The following is a 21,245-nucleotide window of genomic DNA, read 5'->3' as shown; positions in this document are numbered from 1 at the left end:
GACCGATGATATTCCGACCCCGCCTTCTGCATTTGGTCAGGTTGAAGCCAGCCTCATCCACGTATACAAAATTGTGAGAGGGTTCACTTGAGTCCAACTCCATTATACGCTATATCCCAGAACACACAGTTGAATTTGTTTTGGTAAGGAAGAGTGACATAAAATGTACATATATTGCATGTTCCTTCCACAGCAATGGAAATGTGTGCAGTTTATGCTTATTGTACTATGTATCACTATAAAATGTTGCTGTAAAGTAGTTACATAGATATATGTTTTACCTGTACATACTGGCACCATAGCTCCTTAACTCTGTCCTCATTCCTTTGGAATGATACACGGTACAGCTGTTTCATACTCATCTGGTTTCTATGCAGCAACCTGTCGATGGTTGAGATGCTAACCGTATGGATGTTTTCAAAGACATCGTTGTCTTCTATAATGGTCCTTTGTATTTCCCTGAGTCTCATGGCATTGTTTGCTAGGACCATGGTGCAAATAGCCTCCTCCTGTTGAGGTGTGAAAAGGCATCCTCTGCCACCGGTTTGAGGTAATCTTGCAGTCCTATGTGGGGAAAAATGCAGTGATGCATCGCACACTTTCACATAGACAAAAACTATGCGAACACACATTTTACTGTAAAACATACAGGTATGTAAGGTGCAGTATGTATCTGTATAGAGTATATTTCTGTATGCTGTAAAATACAAGTGGACTACTGTAATATGAAGCATTGTAGGAAGTATACAGTATACTGCTTATATACAGTAACAGTGCACTGTACATTGGTGGACATACCTGTTCTCTCCAAAACGTTTGAACTATTGAGGACACGGTTGATCTCCCAATATTCGGCTGCACCCGTCGACCTGCCTCAGCCATTGTAAGGCCATGACTGACAACATGGTCTACAATAGTGGCCCTTATGTCATCAGATATGCGGTTATGTCCTCTTCTGCCTCTTCCTCTGTTTTGCCTTCCACCACGCATCCTTGCTCCTCTTCTTCCTCCTCTTGGCTGTTGACCCTGTTCGTTTCCTGAACCGTCCATTATTGGAAAATTGCAACTCTGTGTTGTGGTCTGTCTATATATGCTTGCCAATTGATTCTTCATGAGATGCACCTTTGAGCAATTTAGACAACTGGTTGATTGTTGGTTGAACTAACACTTTACATTCCTTCATGAGTGAGGGTCAATTTCACCTGCACGATTCATCAATTCACGTTTTTGTACAAAAGGTCTAAAAGAAATGTGTAAAACTATGCTTGATAGTTTATGACAAATAGTTCAATAATTTTGCATGTAATGGCTTATGCAAGGAACTAATGCCTAGATGTTTTGAGGGGTAAGACTATTCAACAGAGAACCATCTACTATATTTTGATCAACATGACATGAGCAATTGATAATGTGGAAAAAGCTGACACTTGTACATTATCAATTGCAATTTGTTCAAAGGAATAACAAATTGCTTTAATGATGTGCACAAGTGACTAGATTATTTAGAATTTGTACAAGTAGTATTAAGAATTGCACTTTTGATCTAAGAAAAGCACCAAAGCGAGAAAAACTGTAAATAAAATAAATAAGAATGCCTAGTTTCTTAAACAAATGTGTTGATATCAAATGGGGTGAGGGTGAAGAGAGAAGTGTGTAAATGCATTATGCTAAATGGGGCAGATAGCTTGAGAAACAGATTGCATGTTTTTTTTAATGCCCACACGATGGGTTAGTTTGAAGGGCACTGGTCTTTTCTGTGCACTGTGAATTTTGCTGTTGTTCTCCCAGAGCAGAACAGAAAAGCTCTGCCGGTGGAGGGGAGCCATCTGCTACTTGTGTGTGTCTCTGGTGCCAACACGGGCTTCTGCATGGGTGTGGGTGTGAGCCTGTGGTCGCTCTGTCACACAGTCCATAACTGCACAGTGTCATATGCCACCACTTCCGTCCCCTGCACAGATCGCTCTTCTCTAAATCTGCCCTCTTTCTCCCTCCCTCAATTTCTGACAATGTGATGTCATGAGGGAACATGATGCTATGGCGATGCAGGTTTCTGTAAGAGATGAGGAACGTGACCTTGTGTGAACATTGTGTTCAACTGCACATTATCAAAAGGTTTCAGTTCCTCCTTAGAGAGAGGAAGGGGGAGGAGAGACAGATGATAGATAGATAGATAGATAGATAGATAGATAGATAGATAGATAGATAGATAGATAGATAGATAGATAGATAGATAGATAGATAGATAGATAGATAGATGTGTTTGGTGAATTGGGCTTCAGAAAATCTCCCAGGCTTACCCAACTTGTTACATAATCATCTCAACACTCAAACATGGCTGAACACAGCAGGCTGATGATGGGTTTAACATCAGTTAAACAATACATTTTGTTTTCCAATATGTTTTTTTCTAACCATCATTGAACACAAAATGGCAGCCATTCGACACCGGTTTCACATGAATATTGGCAGCACTGATACTGTTTCTCCTATTTCCTCCTCCCTCTCCATCTGTTGATAACTACACAACACAATCAAGTGTCTGTTTTGTAAGATTATTTATGACCAAGAGAGAATAGAGCCCCTTTGCCCAACTGCAGCAGCCGCCACTAATGACCAAAGTAAGGCATCATGCTTTGTGAGGGTCTGTGGTGGGCCTCGGGTAAGGTCATTATGATGCTAATAAGTCTGTGGCATTCGCTGTGTTTTTCTCTCCAACGGTATGGAACTCAACACAAAGGCCTTTAAACCACACAGACCCGCTCCATACGTCACCCCGCTGAGCACTGAGCACAGACATCAATTCAACGTCTTTTTCACATTGGTTCTATGTCATTTCAATGAAATTACATGGAAACAACGTTGATTTAACCAGTGTGTGCCCAGTGGGACGTCGTATGTGTTGTGACCGCTGTGTGCAGTCTGATCAAAATAACCCTCTGGTTCATTCTCAAAGAAGGAGATAGGAGCTTATCACAGGACATCAGATTAGTAGTGGCTGCATGTATGCTGCATCATGAAACATGATCTAATCTCCTGGTACATATCTAGGTTGACCTGTACTTATATAATGATAATATTACCCAGAAAACATCTGGTTCATCTGAAGTTTGACGTAGTTGTAGAGTCTGCCTGTCCCGATGGGGCAAGGCTGGCTGGCTCGCCCCATACAGGCTAGCTATTGGATTTGACTTGCATTAGCTTCTCAGCAACATAATCGATAGCCCCATCGAACAGGTGAGCGGCGAGGCTAATACAGTCTGTTCAAATAACTCTACCAACCCATCACTATTGAATGTTGAGTGCTGCTGTTTTTACACAACACAGTGAACACACCAGGACTCAGGGTATTCTCTCTAAAGGGAATACTCTCTGAACACTGGGCTTCTAGTCAACAGAAAAACATATTTATAGACACCATTAATTGAAAACTCTGGTATTCGGTGTTTGTAGCATCCATACCATTTATGGGCTCTGTTTTTTTATACCAGCTCATTACTTAGATAAAAAAAAAAACATTGTGAGAACTACCATTTTAGAGAGTTATGGATGATAGACTAAGTTAGTAAACTGTATACGGTTGATTGACTCTTTTCTTTCTTTCCATTCCAGCCATTAAGGTGAACTGCCTGGGATCATGTGGGGTCTCCAACAAAATGAATGACATGTCATGGACACTGGAAGAGCAATACTTCAGCAGCACACTGTCTGTAGCTGACAAAGGTGAGGACTATGGAAGCCATTTTGGGGCTACTGATTCAACATGTATAGAGTATAAGGTATAGAATGAGAATCTAAATAGAGGCTCTTCAGTGGCCGTGTTGCAGCCCTCTTCATCTCTGTTGATTATAAAATGTATGATAATGTAGCTTTCTGCCTCTTGATTGGGTTTTTGTCCGCAAGAGTGGTTTTGCATTTATATTGGTGATCACTCTAAGGGATAATTAACATTTTCCACAGCTCTTGTGACAAAACTAGTGAAACTGCCATCAGCTAAAGTAGTAGTTCCCTGCATATGGGTGTTCCTGCACTAAATGTTCTGTCTGCCCTCTCAATTACTGATCAAGAGAAGAGATGTGCTGTGCTCCACAGATCCCATCTGTTTAACTGTCTGGTGGTGCTCTGTCCTAGTACTGGTCAGGGAGTTCAGTATGTGATCTGTGAAGAACGTAATTTATGCTGGTTAGATTAACGTACCACCAATATGTTGCTTAATATTTTAACTCCACCACCTTTCTCACCTAGAGACCCAGTGTTTTTACCAGAGAGCAGAGAGCAGGCTGTTCAACTCTGTTTTCTTTCTTCCTGTCTGCATATATAGTATAATCCATATTCTTTCCTTGTTATTTTTATATATTCTATATCCATACTGATTCATTAACCCATAACTTTGGTGTTGAAAGCACTGCTCCAACAACCCACTAAGCCGTCTGAACCGCACAATTACAGTCAAGAGAGCTGATTTAATCTTTTTGATGTAATTTAATAATAAAATCAGGAAGGTAGAACTTCTAGGCAGAATTCCTCTGTCCAGTGTCTGTGTTCTTTTGCCCATCTTAATCTTTTCATTTTATTGGCCAGTCTGAGATATTACTTTTTCTTTGCAACTCTGCCTAGAAGGCCAGCAAGCCGGAGTTGCCGCTTCACTGTTGACGTTGAGACTGGTGTTTTGCGGGTACTATTTAATAAAGCTGCCAGTTGAGGACTTGTGAGGCGTCTGTTTCTCAAACTAGACACTAATGTACTTGTCCTCTTGCTCAGTTGTGCACCGGGGCCTCCCACTTCTCTTTCTATTCTGGTTAGGGCCAGTTTGCGCTGTTCTGTGAAAGGAGTAGTACGCAGCGTTGTATGAGATCTTCAGTTTCTTGGCAATTTCTCACCTGGAATAGCCTTAATTTCTCAGAACAAGAATAGACTGACGAGTTTCAAAAGAAAGGTCTTTGTTTCTGGCCAAAAAAAATGCTTTTCTTAAAAAACAAGGACATTTCTATGTGACCCTAACTTTTGAATGGTAATACTGTGTATATATATATATATACAGTACCAGTCAAAAGTTTAGACACACCTACACATTCATGGGTTTTTCTTTATTTGTACTATTTTCTACATTGTAAGACATCACAACTATGAAATAACACATATGGAATCATGTAGTAAGCAAAAAAGTGTATATATAAAAATAAAAATATATTTTAGATTCTTCAAAGTAGCCACGCTTTGCCATGATGACAGCTTTGCACAGTCTTGGCATTCTCTCAACCAGCTTCACCTGGAATGCTTTTCCAACAGTTTTGAAGGAGTTCCCACATGTGCTGAGCACTTGTTGGCTGCTTTTGCTTCACTCTGCGGTCCAACACATCCCACACCATCTCAATTGGGTTGAGGTCGGGTGATTGTGGAGGCCAGGTCATCTGATGCAGCACTCCATCACTCTCCTTCTTGGTCAAATAGCCCTTACACAGCCTGGGGGTGTGTTTGGTGATTGTCCTGTTGAAAAACAAATGATAGTCCCATTAAGCGGAAGCCAGATGGGATGGCGTATCGCTGCAGAATGTAGTGGTAGCCATGCTGGTTGTGTGAAAACTTACACTGGCTACTAGTCAGTCTGTCTTGCATTCTTTGTCTGTGTGTCTGTGTATGTCTGTCTGTCTAAATGTGATGTTGCTTGTCTATCTGACCAAGTGAAATCTCTCTTACAGGTATACTGGCAGCTGGCGAGCACAGCTTCCCTTTTCAATTTCTCATTCCAGGTATGTTTGGAATTAGTCTGGAAAACCTGTTGAACTGCATTCCACCATGTCAACCATACTGAGGTCAATAAAAAAACAAAACATCTTTACAGTATACCAGAACTGTTGTTAGTGACGTTGAAGGAAACTGGTAAAACAGCTGATAAAATTTCTGAACAGGCAAAGTGTTTGTTGCCTTTGTAGTATTGCCTAGTGCCCTTGGCTCTTTGTCTAACAACGAAAGAACATTCAGTACAGTTTGTACAGGTAAATAAAGAGATGTCTTTTCATATCACAGGTAGGGCACACTATTGACTCTGTCTCTGCCCTTGTGCTTTATGCACTTCACCTTAAAGAGGGGCTGAACTTCCTGATTTAGCCTCGGTTTCAATTCCTGTCATTAGGAAATGTTAGGAAAGGTTTTGGAGGTGTGCTTTGATGTGGGTGTCTTGTGTGTACGGTCAAACATGGGAAGTGTTTGTACTGTCACTGACAAAACAGTACACAGTTAGTCACTCACCCTTCTCAATAACTTGAAACAGTTTAAGGTCTTGTGTCTGGAAGGAGCCTAGGCAAGCTAGCCAACTTCTTTCCCCAATTAGCTTCAGCCAGCCGGTGTGCGACTGTGGCAAAGTTGGTTTGACTTTGGATAGCCTATCTCTGGGGATAGTTAGAGACCATCAATAAATTACACAATGTAAATGAGGCAACATTTTCATGTTGCCCAGATTTTAGTTGTCTCATTAAATGCTTTAAATATTTCTACAATTTATAGGTGGTTTGAGGTTAAGTCATTGAAATTTGGAGCTATTGATTTAAAAAAATATTGTCCCATGTACATTGTGTAATTTATCGGTGGTCCCTAACTAGCTCCCATAGGGATATCGAATGTCATACCAAGTTTACCATGGGCATTATGATCGGTGCGCTCCGAATTGATGATTGCCTGGGTCCTGTGGGCAGGATTGAAATCAACCCAACTCAAGAAAGACTTTTATGGTACCCTTCATTCCATGACATATATTTTATTCCTAATTATCTCACAAATTGCCATTTTTGACGAGACTGACTTTATAAGAAAATGTATCCTATATACACTTTGTCGTCAATTTTGACTCTAGAATGTTTTTGACTCATATTGACGCCACTTTCAAAAGGAGAAGTTGTCCCGTTCGTCACAGTGATGAGACCAAGGCGCAGCGTGATAGGTGTACATACTACTTTAATAAAGAACGAACACTGAACAAAACAACACGAATGTGAAGCTATATAACAAGAGTGCTGACAGGTACAAACCAAAAAAACTAAATGGAAAATGGCAACCTAAATAGGATCCTCAAGCAGAGACAACGATAAACAGCTGTCTCTGATTGGGAACCAATTCAGGACACCATAGACCTACATATACCTAGACATATTAAACCCCTTAGATATACAAAAACCCTAGAATGGAAAAAAAACACCAAGACAATACAAAAACTAAACCAACCACCCTTGTCTCACCCTGACCTAACCAAAATAATAAAGAAAACAAAGATAACTAAGGTCAGGGAGTGACAGTAACCCCCCCAAAGGTGCGGACTCCAGGCCGCAAACCTAAACCTATATGGGAGGGTCTGGGTGGGCATCTAACCTCGGTGGCGGCTCTGGTTCTGGACGCCGCCGCTTTTCTTTACACTGAGTGTTCTTGTATCACTGACCCCTGGTTCATCGTCGGAGACTCTGGACTGCGGATCCTCGCCGGATGTTCTGGACTGTGGCCCGTCGCTGGATGTTCTGGACTGTGGCCCGTCGCTGGAGGCCCCGGACTGTGGCCCGTCGCTGGAGGCCCCGGACTGTGGCCCGTCGCTGGAGGCCCCGGACTGTGGCACGTCGCTGGAGGCCCCGGACTGTGGCACGTCGTTGGAGGTTCCGGACTGGGTATTGTCGCCGGACGCTCTGGACTGCCGAGGCGCACTGTAAGCCTGGTGGTACCAGGCTGGGGACACGCACCTCGGGCGAGGAGTAGGAACAGGGCGTACTGGACTGCCGAGGCGCACTATAGGCCTTGTGCCGGCACTGGTGTTACCGGGCTGGGGACACTCACTTCAGGGCGAGTGCGAGGAGCAGGAACAGGGCGTACTGGACCCTGGAGGCGCACTGTAGGCCTGGTGCGTGGTGCCGGCACTGGTGGTACCGGGCTGGTGACACGCACCTCAGGGCGAGTACAGGGAGGAGGCACAGGATACACTGGACCGTGGAGACACATTGAAGGTCCAGAACATAGAGCTGGCTCAATACGTCCTGGCTGGATGCCCATTCTAGCCCGACAAATGCGAGGAGCTGGAATAGAGCGCACTGGGCTAGAATAGTGCACTGGAGACACCGTGCGCATCTCTGCATAACACGGTGCCTGACCAGTTACACACTCCCCACGGTAAGCATGAGGAGTTGGCTCAGGTCTCCTACCTGACTCTGCCAATCTCCTCGTGTGCCTCCCAATCTTGGGGCTGCCTCTCGGACTTCCGTGCTAGCCGTGTACCTTCATATCTTCGCTGTTCCTTTATTCTCATGTATTTCTCCTCATAGTATCGCCGTTCCACTTTCGCTGCCTCTAACTCCTCCTTAGGACGGCGATACTCCCCCGGCGGTGTCCAGTGTCCTGCTCCATCTAATATCTCCTCCCAGGTCCATCTCCCCATTAAGCGCTGCTCCTCCTTTTCACACTGCTTGGTCCTTGTTTGGTGGGTTATTCTGTCACATTCGTCACAGTGATGAGACCAAGGCGCAGCGTGATAGGCGTACATACTACTTTAATAAAGAACGAACACCGTGACACTATATAACTAGAGTGCTGACAGGCAACTACACGTAGACAATAACCCACAAAACCAAAATGGAAAATGGAAAATGGAAATGGCAACCTAAATAGGATCCCCAATCAGAGACAACGATAAACAGCTGTCTCTGATTGGGAACCAATTCAGGCCACCATAGACCTCAAATACCTAGACATACTAAAACCCCATAGATATACAAAAACCCTAGACAGGCCAGAAACACATAGACAATATAAAAACTAAACCAACCACCCTTGTCACACCCTGACCTAACCAAACTAATAAAGAAAACAAAGATAACTAGGTCAGGGCGTGACAGAGGTTGCTTATTACGTTCATTTATCAATATCTATCACTCCAGTGTTTAATTGCTATATCATAATTACCTCGCCACTGTGGCCTATTTATTGCCTTACCTCCCTTATGTTATCTCATTTTCACACTGTATCTCATTTTCACACTGTATATAGACTTTTCTCTACTGTATTATTGACTGTATGATTGTTTATTCCATGTGTAACTCTGTGTTGTTGCATGTGTCGAACTGCTTTGCTTTATTTTGACCAGGTCGCAGTTCTAAATAAAAACTTGTTCTCAACTAGCCTACCTGGTTAAGGTGAAAAAATTGTGAAATAAATAAAAAATTAAATAAATAAATTAAATACTAAATTTGCTCTTTAATCCTAAATGCTTCAGTCAGCCAATATCTCCTGTCTAAGTGGGTGATATATGTCAAAGTCATCCCCGACCAAGTACTAACACAAAGGCAGAGTTAACAAGTGCCAGTAGCCGAGAGAGCCATATTGTGTCCCCACAGACACACCCCTGTGTAATAACACATGACATTTAGAATGCTTCTTTTGACTGGACTGTGAACTCGAGTACATGCAGGTGTGAGGTCACAGACAGTTCAGTGTCTGTCCATTAGGCTCCACTCTGTCTGGGCTCGGTGGGGTGGGATGGATGTCTATATATAGTCCTTTAGTCCTGTCAGTGTTTAATTGCGCCTTGTGGGCCCCCTGCCCCCCCGCTGTTCCTCCCACCCTCGTCTACAGAACAGGCAGAAGACATGATAATTCCAGAGCTGATGACGGGATCATCCAGGCAGTGACCCAGTGACAGTGCCCCCTGCTTGTTGTCAGGTCAGGGGCTGACAGGGGAGGCTTTAACATCTAGGCTCGAGAGCTCCTCCAAATTGGATGCTACATTAAAACTGCTGTTCATGCTGTGAGGATTGCTGGATGTACTTAAACACTGACAAGTAAAGACTTAAAAACAGGAGCCCTTGGTTCTGTGGAGGATGCTGGAGAAGAGATAGTGGAAGAGCTTTTTGTCAGCCCATAGACTCAGTCAGACAAGTGCCCCTGGTGCTGGGTTCCTTCTGGCCAGGAGCCTGTCTGTGTCTGTTCTGCCAAGCCTTTTACACCCAGCCTGCTGCTCCTCACTAATCCTTATTGACAGCAGGAAATTCCCCTGTGCAGCACCCACTACTGACATAATCATTTAAATGAGTAGGAGTGCAGAATTAGAATGGATCATCTCTACCATATTGAATCAATCTATTTATTCCAATGATTTATAGGAATGTACAATAATGTGTTTGGTTAAAGGCCAATGGGTAAATCAGTGGACACCACGCATTCTAATTTGAATGTATCAGCACCTGTCATGCTTTAAGGCATGAGCTGAAAACAATAGATGGACATTTCTATTACACAGTATGACCTTTGTAAATGTATTCGGATTGAGGATATACTGTAGACGTATCTCTGTTTGTCCTTCTTCTCCATTCCTTCTCTCCATCCAACCTCTCAGAATTGTTATTTTTGTGTTTCCCTTCTTCAGTTTCCTTTCCTCATTCCCCTCCCCTCCTCCTTTATCATCTGTCCTTTCTGGACTGTGTAAATCAACAGTGTCCTCCTCCTGTCCTCTTAGGAGGGGATTTGTACAGCTCAGACAGATGAGCACAGACACTTGGTGACAGCGCTGCTAGGAGCACTGAGTATCTGTCCCCCTGATCTGATCTATCTGCCTCCCACTGCTCAGACCAAGCACTGACTGGCATTTCTCTGATAAAGCACACACAATGACAGACATAATTTTAGACTGCCAGTCTGTTTTAGTTAGAATCTCATATTCTTGTTTATAGGATTCATCTGCAGACAGCACAGGCTTTATGAAATAAATGAAACAGCTTTGGTTAATGTCGATGCAGTAGCTGTAGCACTTGATGTCGTGAATTATTTATCTCAATGAGTACATTTTTGTATACAACCTTAAACTTTCTGTGGTCAATCTTGCACTGTCTAATAGCTGTATTTCTCTCTGCCCAACCAAGTGGCTGCCCCGACCTCCTTTGAAGGGCCCTTTGGGAAGATTGTTTACCGTGTGAGAGCCGTCATAGACACACCTCGCTTCTCCAAGGACTACAAGGCCCAGAGGCCCTTCTACCTACTTAACCTGCTCAACCTCAACCAAGTGCCCAACATTGAGGTAAAGACCAGTCAACACTGTCTCAACAATATAATTCAATTGTTTTGTAATGCAGTCATTTCAATGGAATTACCTAAAAAAATAACTAGATATAGTACTTGGCTAGAGACTGTCTACTGGAACAGTAGATAATGTCTGAAGAGGACAGTGAACTACCCATAGAGTGCCCACTTATTTGATCATGCCTTATTTAGTTGGATAGTTATGGGATTTGATTTCAGCACAATGAGCGCAGCACAACCACTATCTTGTCTTTTATTAAAGATTACGGGAGGACTCCTCCTTACCCCCAGCTCTAATTTCTCTGTTTCTATGCTCTGTTCACCTGTCCGTTGGAACGGCTTGTTTTATCCTTCCTATGACTGCTTCTCCCCAGCAACCCAGTTATGCTGTGACCACTAAGAGGTTCAGCTACCTCCTGGTGAAGACGGGCACCCTCATGATGAAGGCTTGTAGTGACCAGAGGGGATACACACCAGGCCAGATCATCAGACTAGCCACTGAGATCCACAACAAGTCAGGCAAGGACACGGGCTGTGTGCTGGCCAGCCTCATACAGGTACCCAAGACCTATTTAATGTCTCATGTGCTCTTGTTCCTTTACCTATTTTGTCCTGCAAAACAGATAGTCTGACTGGTTTATGGGCAAATGCTGATATACCGTATATATTGATGTGAAGGGATGTGATGCTTTGCTCTGTATTGTCTCATCTGTATGTTGGTCTGATGGGCTTCACTCTGATGAATCTCTCCTGATCAGAAAGTGACTTATAAGACCAAACGGGCTGTTTTTGACCTGCGGACCATAGCAGAGGTAGAGGGGGCGGGAGTGAAGGCGGGGAAACATGCTGAGTGGCGGGAGCAAATCATCGTACCTCCCCTCCCCCAGTCTGGCCTGGCCGGCTGTAGCCTTATAGAGATCGATTACTTCATCCAGGTTAGTAACACCCTCAATGAAGTGCACTTGTTGGGATCCCCTCAATGAATAGTGTTGTTCACAAGTGGTGCTTTAGACTTGTAGCAGTTGTACAGTGTTCTTTCTATAGTTGTAGTTAAATAAAGTTGTAATATAAACCAGACACTGTTCCTCATACTGTATCATAGTGCTGTAATCCTCTCATTAACCCAATGCACCTGTGATGTAGTATGCTGTAAATCATTCATGCTCAGTCTCAGATGTCTCTTTAGTGAGTTCAGGGATTATAACTATGGTAATCTCTTGTTCCTAATACAGTATGGCAAAGCTATTTTTGTCAGTACAGTCCTTAAAGGCCCAGTGCAGTCAAACATGTGATTGTCCTGTGTTTTATATCTATTATCTATTTCCACACTATGAGGTTGGAAAAGTACTGTAAAATTGGGAAAATTATGTAGGGCTGACCCCATTTAGTCGATTGTTCGATTGTTTGGTCAATAGGCTGTTGGTCGACTGAGATTTTTGTAGTCGAGCAGTTGCAAAAAAACTAAAAACATGGTGTACAAGACACCTGTCTGAGTGGACTGATCCATTCTGGAGGCTGTGGGGATGGCCCAGTCCATCAGTTGTAAGACATGTGCTACTGAAATTGTATATGGTTATCATATGTAAGAACAATGGTACAACAGAAATAAAGATTTTATTATTTTATAACACACACGCTTTCTCGTGTTGAATAGAGGTCGCTGTCCGCGGTTCTGGAACACATCAACATTGGTGTTGAAAACAATGCGGCGGAGGCAGCAGCGGAGTTAGGAGATGAGAAAACAGCCCCTGTCGTAATTGTCTAAGAAAAGTGAGGAGAGAGGAAACGCCAAATTAATTAGGTCTATAATCAATCGCCTTAACTGTTAAACGTGCCTGGCTTTATAAATCTTCCATACATATCTACAGAAATAAGACAGATCCTGCCTCTTTTGCCTGTTTACGTGTTTGGTCGATAGCCTACCGATTCTGTGAGCATCAAGCCTCACGCAACAATTTAACAAATTGGGCTGTTTTTAATCTTTGCTATGCGCTAATACATTTTGTTAGACCAGCCTCTCTGGTGTTATTTGTAATTTATTTAGTGTTGTTTACACTGTTCCAAATGTCAGAAATTATTATTTATAATAATAATAATAACCCTCCTTTTCCCTTGAGCTCCTTATTGTTATTATTATTATTATAATTATTATTATTATAATAAGTAATGTCATAATCATTAGTAGGCTTAGTATAGCAGCCTTGTATAACCACCGTAGGTCTAAGAGCACATCCTTTCCTTTAGTCTTAATATCGTAACTTACTTAGGCCTATATTTCAATAGTTATATAGGCTACTGTATCAATCATCCGTTCATTCGTTCATGTCATCACACAGCATACGAGTCATTCATGATGTGAAATGCAATCAAGCATTTTAGTTTTCAAATAAAATAAAGCGATAACTTGACTAATTAGTGTAAACAATAAATAGGCCTAAACCGTTCCATTTCAGAAATTGCATTCACGAATGAATGCGACTGTTTTTAGTCTTTGCTGTAATAAAGGCTTTACCAAAAATAATAAAGAATTACACCAGACTCTCTGGTACGCTATTCATTTATTTAGTGTTGTTTACAATGTTACAAACGGTCAGAAAAAGTATATTGTAAACTAACAGCGCCTGTTTGGCACACACAGGCCTAATATGCACACAGTGCTTTCTTCTTATCTTATTTTTCTTGATCTCCAGTATTTTCCACAACTAGTCAAATTTATTCCACACATCTTCCCCTTTACCTCCTGCGCAACCAGCAACCTGCTTCGAGTTAATTTGTCACTTCCTCTGCATCCATTATGCTGTCACGTGTTACGGTGTTCAGAGTTTGTTATAACCAATTTATTGATGTGATTATGATATGCTATAGGTCAGGCCCTATTGGTCACGTGCATTTGAAGCATACATGTGCCACCTAAAGAGAGCAATGAGGGATTTCGGTAACAGAACTTTTCAGTCAGAAATGGGTGTAATTATGTTGCAGCTTCAGCAACATGGACAGTGCAATACACACTGATGTTCTGTGGTGGTCGCTGCTGCAGGGAAGAGAGAGAGACAACGGGTGCTAGTCACACAGCCACTGCTGTCTTCTCTTTTTCTTTACACAGCAGCAAGTCTGAGCCAGATGGCACAATCAAATGAATTGCCGTCGGATTCCCTCTAGTCATTTGTGTCTCTTAATTATTTCATCAAACAGTTCGCTTAAAGCGTTAGACAAGCTCAGTGTATATAGTTGATTTGATTAAAACACAGGATGTGTCTATATATGGAAAAATGCATGTTTAAAAATGTTGTCCAATCGATTGGTCGAAAGAACAGACAACTCTTGGTCGACCAAGATTTTGTTGTTGTTGGGAACAGCCCAAACATTATGACAATGCCCTTTTACTGTAAGAGCTGTTTGAAAAGACGGTCAATTAGTTAGTAGACCAATAAGAAAGAGCGTTCCAAACCGCTCTGCCAATAACAGCTAGTTTTCAGTTTTCCCCTCCCCCTCAGACCAATCCCAGACAGTCCTAGCCAAATTCTTTCTTGAGAAATTACTCTTTACTAAGAAGCTATTTTTGTTTCTTTTTTACAATTTTAATTGAAAACAATCACATTAAGGTACTTAATTGTTACCCATAAATGGTTTGATATTGAGATGAGAATAGCTGCATTGCAGTGTTAAAGGAGCATCTTGGAATGATAGGATGTTTAAACACATTTACATTGTATCTTGTGACCGCTGCAGGTATCACTAAAGTCCCCCGAGACAGTTGTCACTTTACCCATCTACATCGGGAACATCGCTGTCAACTTGATCCCGTCACGACCTATGCCCTCAACTCCAGCCCCAACAACCATCAGCCCCAACCCCGGCCCAGAAGGGGTTACCCCGAGCGCGCCCCCGGCTGAGGAGGACTTGGAGGAGGTGTTGGGTGCAGGGGGTTCAGTCAACGAGGAGATCCCCACAAAGAGTCACTCCCAGCAGGACCAATCCGGCCAGCCCCCCACCATGTCCCCCAGTGCATTCAGCTACACTCCCGGTGTAGATTTCCCCCCCAGCCAGCGACATGCCAATGACACCTCAACGCCTCTGTTCTGTGTGTCTACTGGGGCCACCATCCCCTTCTTCACAGAAGGAAACGCCACCCCAGTACCCACGTCCTGTCCTCTCATACTCCCCCCTGAGTACAGCACCTGGGACTTCACACATGGTGAGTCACCCCCCCCCCCCCCCTCCAAACTGTGTCAGTATGATGATCAATGATTAGTGAACAATAGCCTACTATATAGTCTGACTGTTTCTCTGGTTTGTCTGTGTATCTTACAGAACCCCCTCCCACATATGAGGAGAGCTGCAGCAGCAACAACTCCAGCTTCAACAACAGCAGACCGCAGGAGTGAGGACTGAGCATAATGCAGCTCACAACCACAATTACACTCCCTAAAGGACCAATAGGATACTGCAACCCTTTCTCCAAGTGCACAGAACTTGCTCTCCTCCTAAATATTACTTTAAAATATATTTTTTAAAGGGATCGTATCAGATTTTGTATTATAGTTTATACCCCCTTCTCCCTGGCTTAAAGGACCTGCTGTTATATAGATGGAATGAGAGTGCAAATTCCCTGTGCATAACAGGAGGACTTCAGAGATAACTTATAGAAGGTAGGATATTCCATAATTGGAGTCTATTGGAGACTAAACGTAGTGGGTAATACAAATTGTGAATATTCTTGCATTGTTGACTTGAAATTGTTGTAGGCCTGCTACTATATCTCCTTTTTCATCCTTCAAACACAACCAAAATCTGGTCTTTATTGTAGTTTCCTTCCAAATGTGCACACTACTGTAATTCCGATCCACTTCCACCGCAGTGGCTCCCTCTTTTGATGAGTGGAGTAGGGGTGGCCTAGCTAGACATGAGGTTCTTAGCATGTCTACCCCCTGGTGGCCATCAACGGAAGAGAATGGAGCCTATTGGAAAAGCTTCAGATCTTCACTTAAGTTCAATGATGCCTGCTGACGAAGAACATACTCCATCAACCTGTGATCTACTGACAAGGAGCTTCTGGAATGTGCATCTTGTCTTGTCACACCTTGTCATCCTGAAACAGACAAGCGGGACATTGTACTCTTGGGTATGCAGGGGAACTGACGTAGCAAGGGTTGATATGCATTTATGACATCTGATGCAAACACCAACTTTTCTTTCACCTTCTTTACCCTGAATTAATGGAGATGATCTGTTGATTTTCCCCATGTGGCCTTAACTCATTCTGTTCTAACTGCATTACTATGTGCTGATGAAGACAGTTGTCTTCAGGGTTGCTGTTGCTTTTGAAATGGCAGTCCATGCTGATCAAATGTGTTGGTGTGACAACCAACAGTGTTAAATGTTCAAGCACAAGACAGCACTTTTTGACAGTTTGAAAACTGTGCATGTATCTGTTTTTGTGTGTGAATGAGTATATAGTGTACCAGTTTGTGTGTGAATGGGTATATAGTGTACCAGTTTGTGTGTGAATGGGTATATAGTGTACCAGTTTCTGTGTGAATGTGAATAAAGTGTACCAGTTTGTGTGTGGCTGATCGCCCCTCCTGTCTTTGATAGTTGATAGCGTTGGACCTCTCAATTTGAAAGCCAAACATCAGGCAACATCATCCACTCTGTTTGTATGAGTGTTTGTTTTGTATGTCTGTCTTGTTTCTGTCTCAATTACAGCATCCTTTTTTATTCATAAGCCAACCTCATTGTGGCTTATGTATTCACAGAGTTGTATGAGACAACCTTTAGCACCTGCTGTGGGAATACATGTGCCACCATCCCTCCTCAAAAGGTAGCCTATATAGTACAGTCACAGCCTTTAATACCAGAAAATAGATTGCAGATGGTATTGGGAATTGATCTGTGGTTCAGACCACCGCTCTATACTCATTTTTTATTTGTATTTTACCATTATTTAACTAGGCAAGTCAGTTAAGAACAAATTCTTATTTTTAATAAGGTATCAGCTCTGAAAGAACCATATAAATTACACCTGTATTTACCATGTGCTATTCCGTTATCTCCAAGATTGCTACGGCAGCTTGGTTCTCGAGTCATTTCAGGCTGCCTTTATCAATCCTCTGCCCCGTTGTTTGTATTTCTCTTCACGAAAGTACTATAGCTTTATAAACTCCGACATGTTTTTCATTGTCCATTCTTTTCCCCTCACAAATGGGTGTGTGGTTTTGTATTTTTCTATTTGTAAACAGTTTTCTGGTGCATATGGTAGCCATTTGAGAGAGAGAAAATATTCTGGAAAATAGTAGCATCCTGGTTAATCAATGTAATATTTCAATTTGTTGTAAATCCAATAAAATACCAATAAAATTATCTGTCATATCATTTGTACTGGCTTTGTAAAGTAAAGTGGTTTGTTGGGCCCTATATTTAAGAAACATGTCCCGAAGTACATAGATTGTTAGATTATGAAGCTATAAAAGTGGTTGGCTAAGGAGAATAAAAAGGTGACCTCAGGTGCCGTCAAAATAAATGGGTTTATCAACCGTGTGCGCTCTGCCAGGGATTTTTTTCCATCCTATATGCCTCATGCTACAGAAACAGGAGACAGGCTCTTGGTCCTATGAGCCATTCCGGCTTGTGCAAGGCTACTTACTCACATATCTTGGTGTAACTATTATACACTATACTTTAGCTGCCTTCCTTATAATGCTTTGACAATGGAATGATAGCCAAGATAATGTCCAGTAGCCAAGATAATGGGCGCAACAGGGGAGAGTGTGAGAGGAGCAAGGAGGAACAAGCCTGATCGTCTCAGGGCTCACCACTTCACTGTTTACTGCAGCACCGCTCTTCCTCCGTTGCCATAGAAACTGCTTAGCCCGACTCCATCATCCTCCCTGTGTTACACAAGGACATGGACCACAGAGCTTATGTCTGTTTGCATACATGCCTTCGGGTGGAGGGACTATAATCTGCAAGGGCTACATAATATCACATAATTTCCCATAATCTGTGCTCTATCACTGCATAATATTCTATGCTGGAATGAGTATCCCATGCTGATTTTGTTCAGGTGTCATGATACAAAAGCTACACTGTTGGATCTTTTCTAAAGGAGGAAAATATTAGGGCCAACTTCTATACTCTGTATTGCATTGTCCTGAGTGCCACCATCTGCTGTGATGATGACACCGACCAGGTGTGTGGACTGTAGGCCTTTATCATTATCAGGGGATAGCCAGCATGAGGGTTTGCACTCAGGCTAGAATGGAAGGCTGCCGGTGCGTAGGAGAAAAAATATATGTAGTTCAAAAGGTACTCGTAGTCAAAACCATGAAAAACAAACCAGGGAGGCAGAAATGCAAAAAAAAAGTATTAATTTAATCCAGTCGGGAAAGAAATTGAAAGTGCAAGTGGCTATAAATGAATTACAATTGTCTGCATAGGTTTTGGCCTTTTGCCTTCATCAGAGTTGTACAAACAAATTAAGGAGACACACCTGCTGAGTATTAAATGCAACAAGTGCAAACAATTTATTAGATACAATAGAATCTATATATCATTAACCACAGGAGGGAGATAGAGAGCCAATAGTGGTGCATTAAAGCGTTTCTCTTGTTTACTGCTAAACTGTTCACTACTTTAATTCACAACATACTCATTTAATTGTATTTAAAAAATAAATGTACATCAGTTTGTTAAACAAACAGAAATGACTGTAACAGGCTTTAAAAACATGTTTACTTGGTTTTTGACATAATGCAATAACTATAATGTTTAGGCCGACAACAAATATATTTGTAGATGTGTTTAAAATATTTTTGCATTAATGTAGTTTATTAAATCCAAAATTATTGTGCAACAGGCTTTAAAAATATATATTATTTAGTGTCAAGTCCTCCCTCAAATCGGCAGACCTGAAAAGATGAGTTGGAGCCAACATCTCTGTCAATAAGGCCCAAAATGATACCAGTCCTCCTCAGGTTGAGGCTGTGAAAGAAGGCAAGGGGAGGTTCAAATTCCTCCCTAGAAAGTTAAGGATTAAACTCAAGGTACACCATCAATGTTTCTATTTTCAAGCTAGAATCCTTAGTTGTTACATCATTTTTTTTTCAACTGCTGTACCCCATCAGAACCCAATATATAAGCTTGTTTTAATCCAATGTTGGTAAACCATGCAGATCAGCTTGTCTAGTTGTCCGATCCTCTGAGGCAGATCAGGACCAGGGTCCTCATGAGGATGAATATGTGCAAAATACAGATAAACATTGATGTTTCATGTGTTAGGTTCTTATTTTTCATAGTCAATAACTCACGGACACTATAGAAGCTTTAGCCAAGTTTAATTCTGCCCAAAGGTTCTGTACAGCTGTAATTCAGACAGCAAAACATTTCTCACCATCACAGTTATATACATGCCACTTAAGACACTCCTCCTTCTCTCCAATCCTTATATGTTATGGTTCAACAGGAAAAGGTTAACAGGATACCTAACCCTTATAACTCCCTTAAGGGGAACTGACCTCACCTCCTGACCTCAACCTAATCCACAGATGTCCATCTGTCTATCCCCCAACACATTTCAAAGCCACGCCATTTATATAAACTTGGAAACAAACATTCACCGCAAGGTTTACAAGTTCAGAGACTTATGGCCTCTTATTTCCATCTATCTTTTATTTCCATCTTTCGCACATAACAAAATTCCATTCCAGCTGAATCTGCGGTCTTGTTATATGTCATATGGAGCAGCTTTTAGATTCTCTACTTCCCCCTTGTGGTTCCTAAGAGAGTCAGAGCACAAGACTTGGAAAGCAACAAAAAGACACACAAAACATAACAGTATTAACAATGTGATAAGCTATGCATAATTATAAATGCATGAAAACCGAAGTCTGAGACCCTGACATTTCCCACTCTCTCTTCACCTGACTCTATGCCTCCAGGATACTTTCCTGCTGGGTTCCACAAAAATGAAATCCCTAAAAAGCCTCCTCATGCTGTCACCCAGTCTTCCCCTTTCGGCCCCAGGTTCCGAGAGGTGTTCCCAAGTCATGTCATTTTCACTTTGTTCCCCATCTCCTCCATTTCACCTGATAGGCAAGTCACCTGATATGCAAGTGTGTATCCCTAATCCACGTTACATCCTCTTGAGGTAACTCAGCACTGTATCTGCTTTCACATCAATGCCTTCAACATTTTGTTCAGAGTACAATTACCCCTCTATCATATGATGCATTAACCAATAAAACATCTAACCCAACCCAACTATGATGTGTAAAGTAGCTCCCAGACTCAACCCATCTGTATGTCTTACAGTGGAATCGTGTCTCTCTCATTCCGCTTCCTCTGTCATGGTATTTTCACTCCCCCATTTATGCAATTGAACCTCACTTCACATGAGAACTATGCAGCCTCCCCAGGGAGAGACATGACGATCTTTACCACTGCAGGTACTGTACGGAGTAGTGTGTGTCCAAAACCAACGCTGTCCCAACTCCCCTGCCTGGTGTCTCTTGATGTACACTCATTCTCCAGTATTCAGCCCGTGCCATTGGTTATATCTCTGCTTTCACCTGAGGATATACACACTGCAACACATGGGCCATTTCCTGACAACATCATTTGTGATATTTGAATAACCGCATCCCCTGTCCTCCCATCGGTCCCCCAGTTACGAGTCCATGTGACATGAGTCGTCATAAACTGATATCCCAAGAATGCTACTAAAGTAACCATTGCTACTTAGTAACCATTGCTACTTCCAACATGGCCCTTGACTATAGTCTCATAATACCCCTCATTTGCGCAGTAGCCCAAATCCATGCTGTCAATATAGCATCCTTCGCTACTAATACTGCTCCTTCCATTACTGTCCCTACAGCTCCATCAGTTGCTGTCCCTACTGCTCCTTCCGTTACTGTCCCTACAGCTCCTTCCGTTACTGTCCCTACAGCGCCTGCCGTGAGAATACCTCTTGCATGTAATCTGTCAAATGTTCACCGGCTGTTAGAAATTGGAATTAATTCATTAATATCCAACCTAACAAAACTCTGAGTCACAGGTGTCCTGAAAGTTTACCATCGTGTCTGAAATGCCACCACTATCTCTTCTACTCTTACCATAATGTTAAACTAAATCCCCATATTGTGCACAGCTAGCTGCTATCCCTCTTCTATGAGCTTCTCCTATATCAATATTCAGTCTCTGGGAAT

The 21,245-nt window shown here is 42.3% G+C and overlaps 1 protein-coding gene across 2 annotated transcripts in view; it reads left to right on the top strand.

The window, feature by feature from the left end:
• Nucleotides 1–17,412, top strand: part of LOC110523633 (arrestin domain-containing protein 1) — a 48,268-nt gene extending 30,856 nt beyond the window's left edge. Inside the window, exons 2-8 of one of the 2 annotated variants that reach the window (XM_021602500.3) lie at nt 3,610–3,720; nt 5,697–5,747; nt 10,884–11,038; nt 11,415–11,597; nt 11,799–11,975; nt 14,770–15,235; nt 15,352–17,412. In XM_021602500.3, coding sequence (XP_021458175.2) covers nt 3,610–3,720; nt 5,697–5,747; nt 10,884–11,038; nt 11,415–11,597; nt 11,799–11,975; nt 14,770–15,235; nt 15,352–15,425 — 1,217 coding nt within the window. In that variant the 3' untranslated portion in view covers nt 15,426–17,412. The remainder of the gene's footprint in view (nt 1–3,609; nt 3,721–5,696; nt 5,748–10,883; nt 11,039–11,414; nt 11,598–11,798; nt 11,976–14,769; nt 15,236–15,351) is intronic. The other variant, XM_021602502.3, reaches the window with a different exon arrangement.
• Nucleotides 17,413–21,245: the final 3,833 nt, after the last annotated feature.

This window comes from Oncorhynchus mykiss, chromosome 5 (genome assembly GCF_057628025.1).
Source record: "Oncorhynchus mykiss isolate SJ-2025 chromosome 5, ASM5762802v1, whole genome shotgun sequence".
Lineage (NCBI taxonomy): Eukaryota > Metazoa > Chordata > Actinopteri > Salmoniformes > Salmonidae > Oncorhynchus > Oncorhynchus mykiss.
The sequence above is the reverse complement of the archived record's forward strand: the minus strand, read 5'-3'. Positions and strand labels throughout refer to the sequence as shown.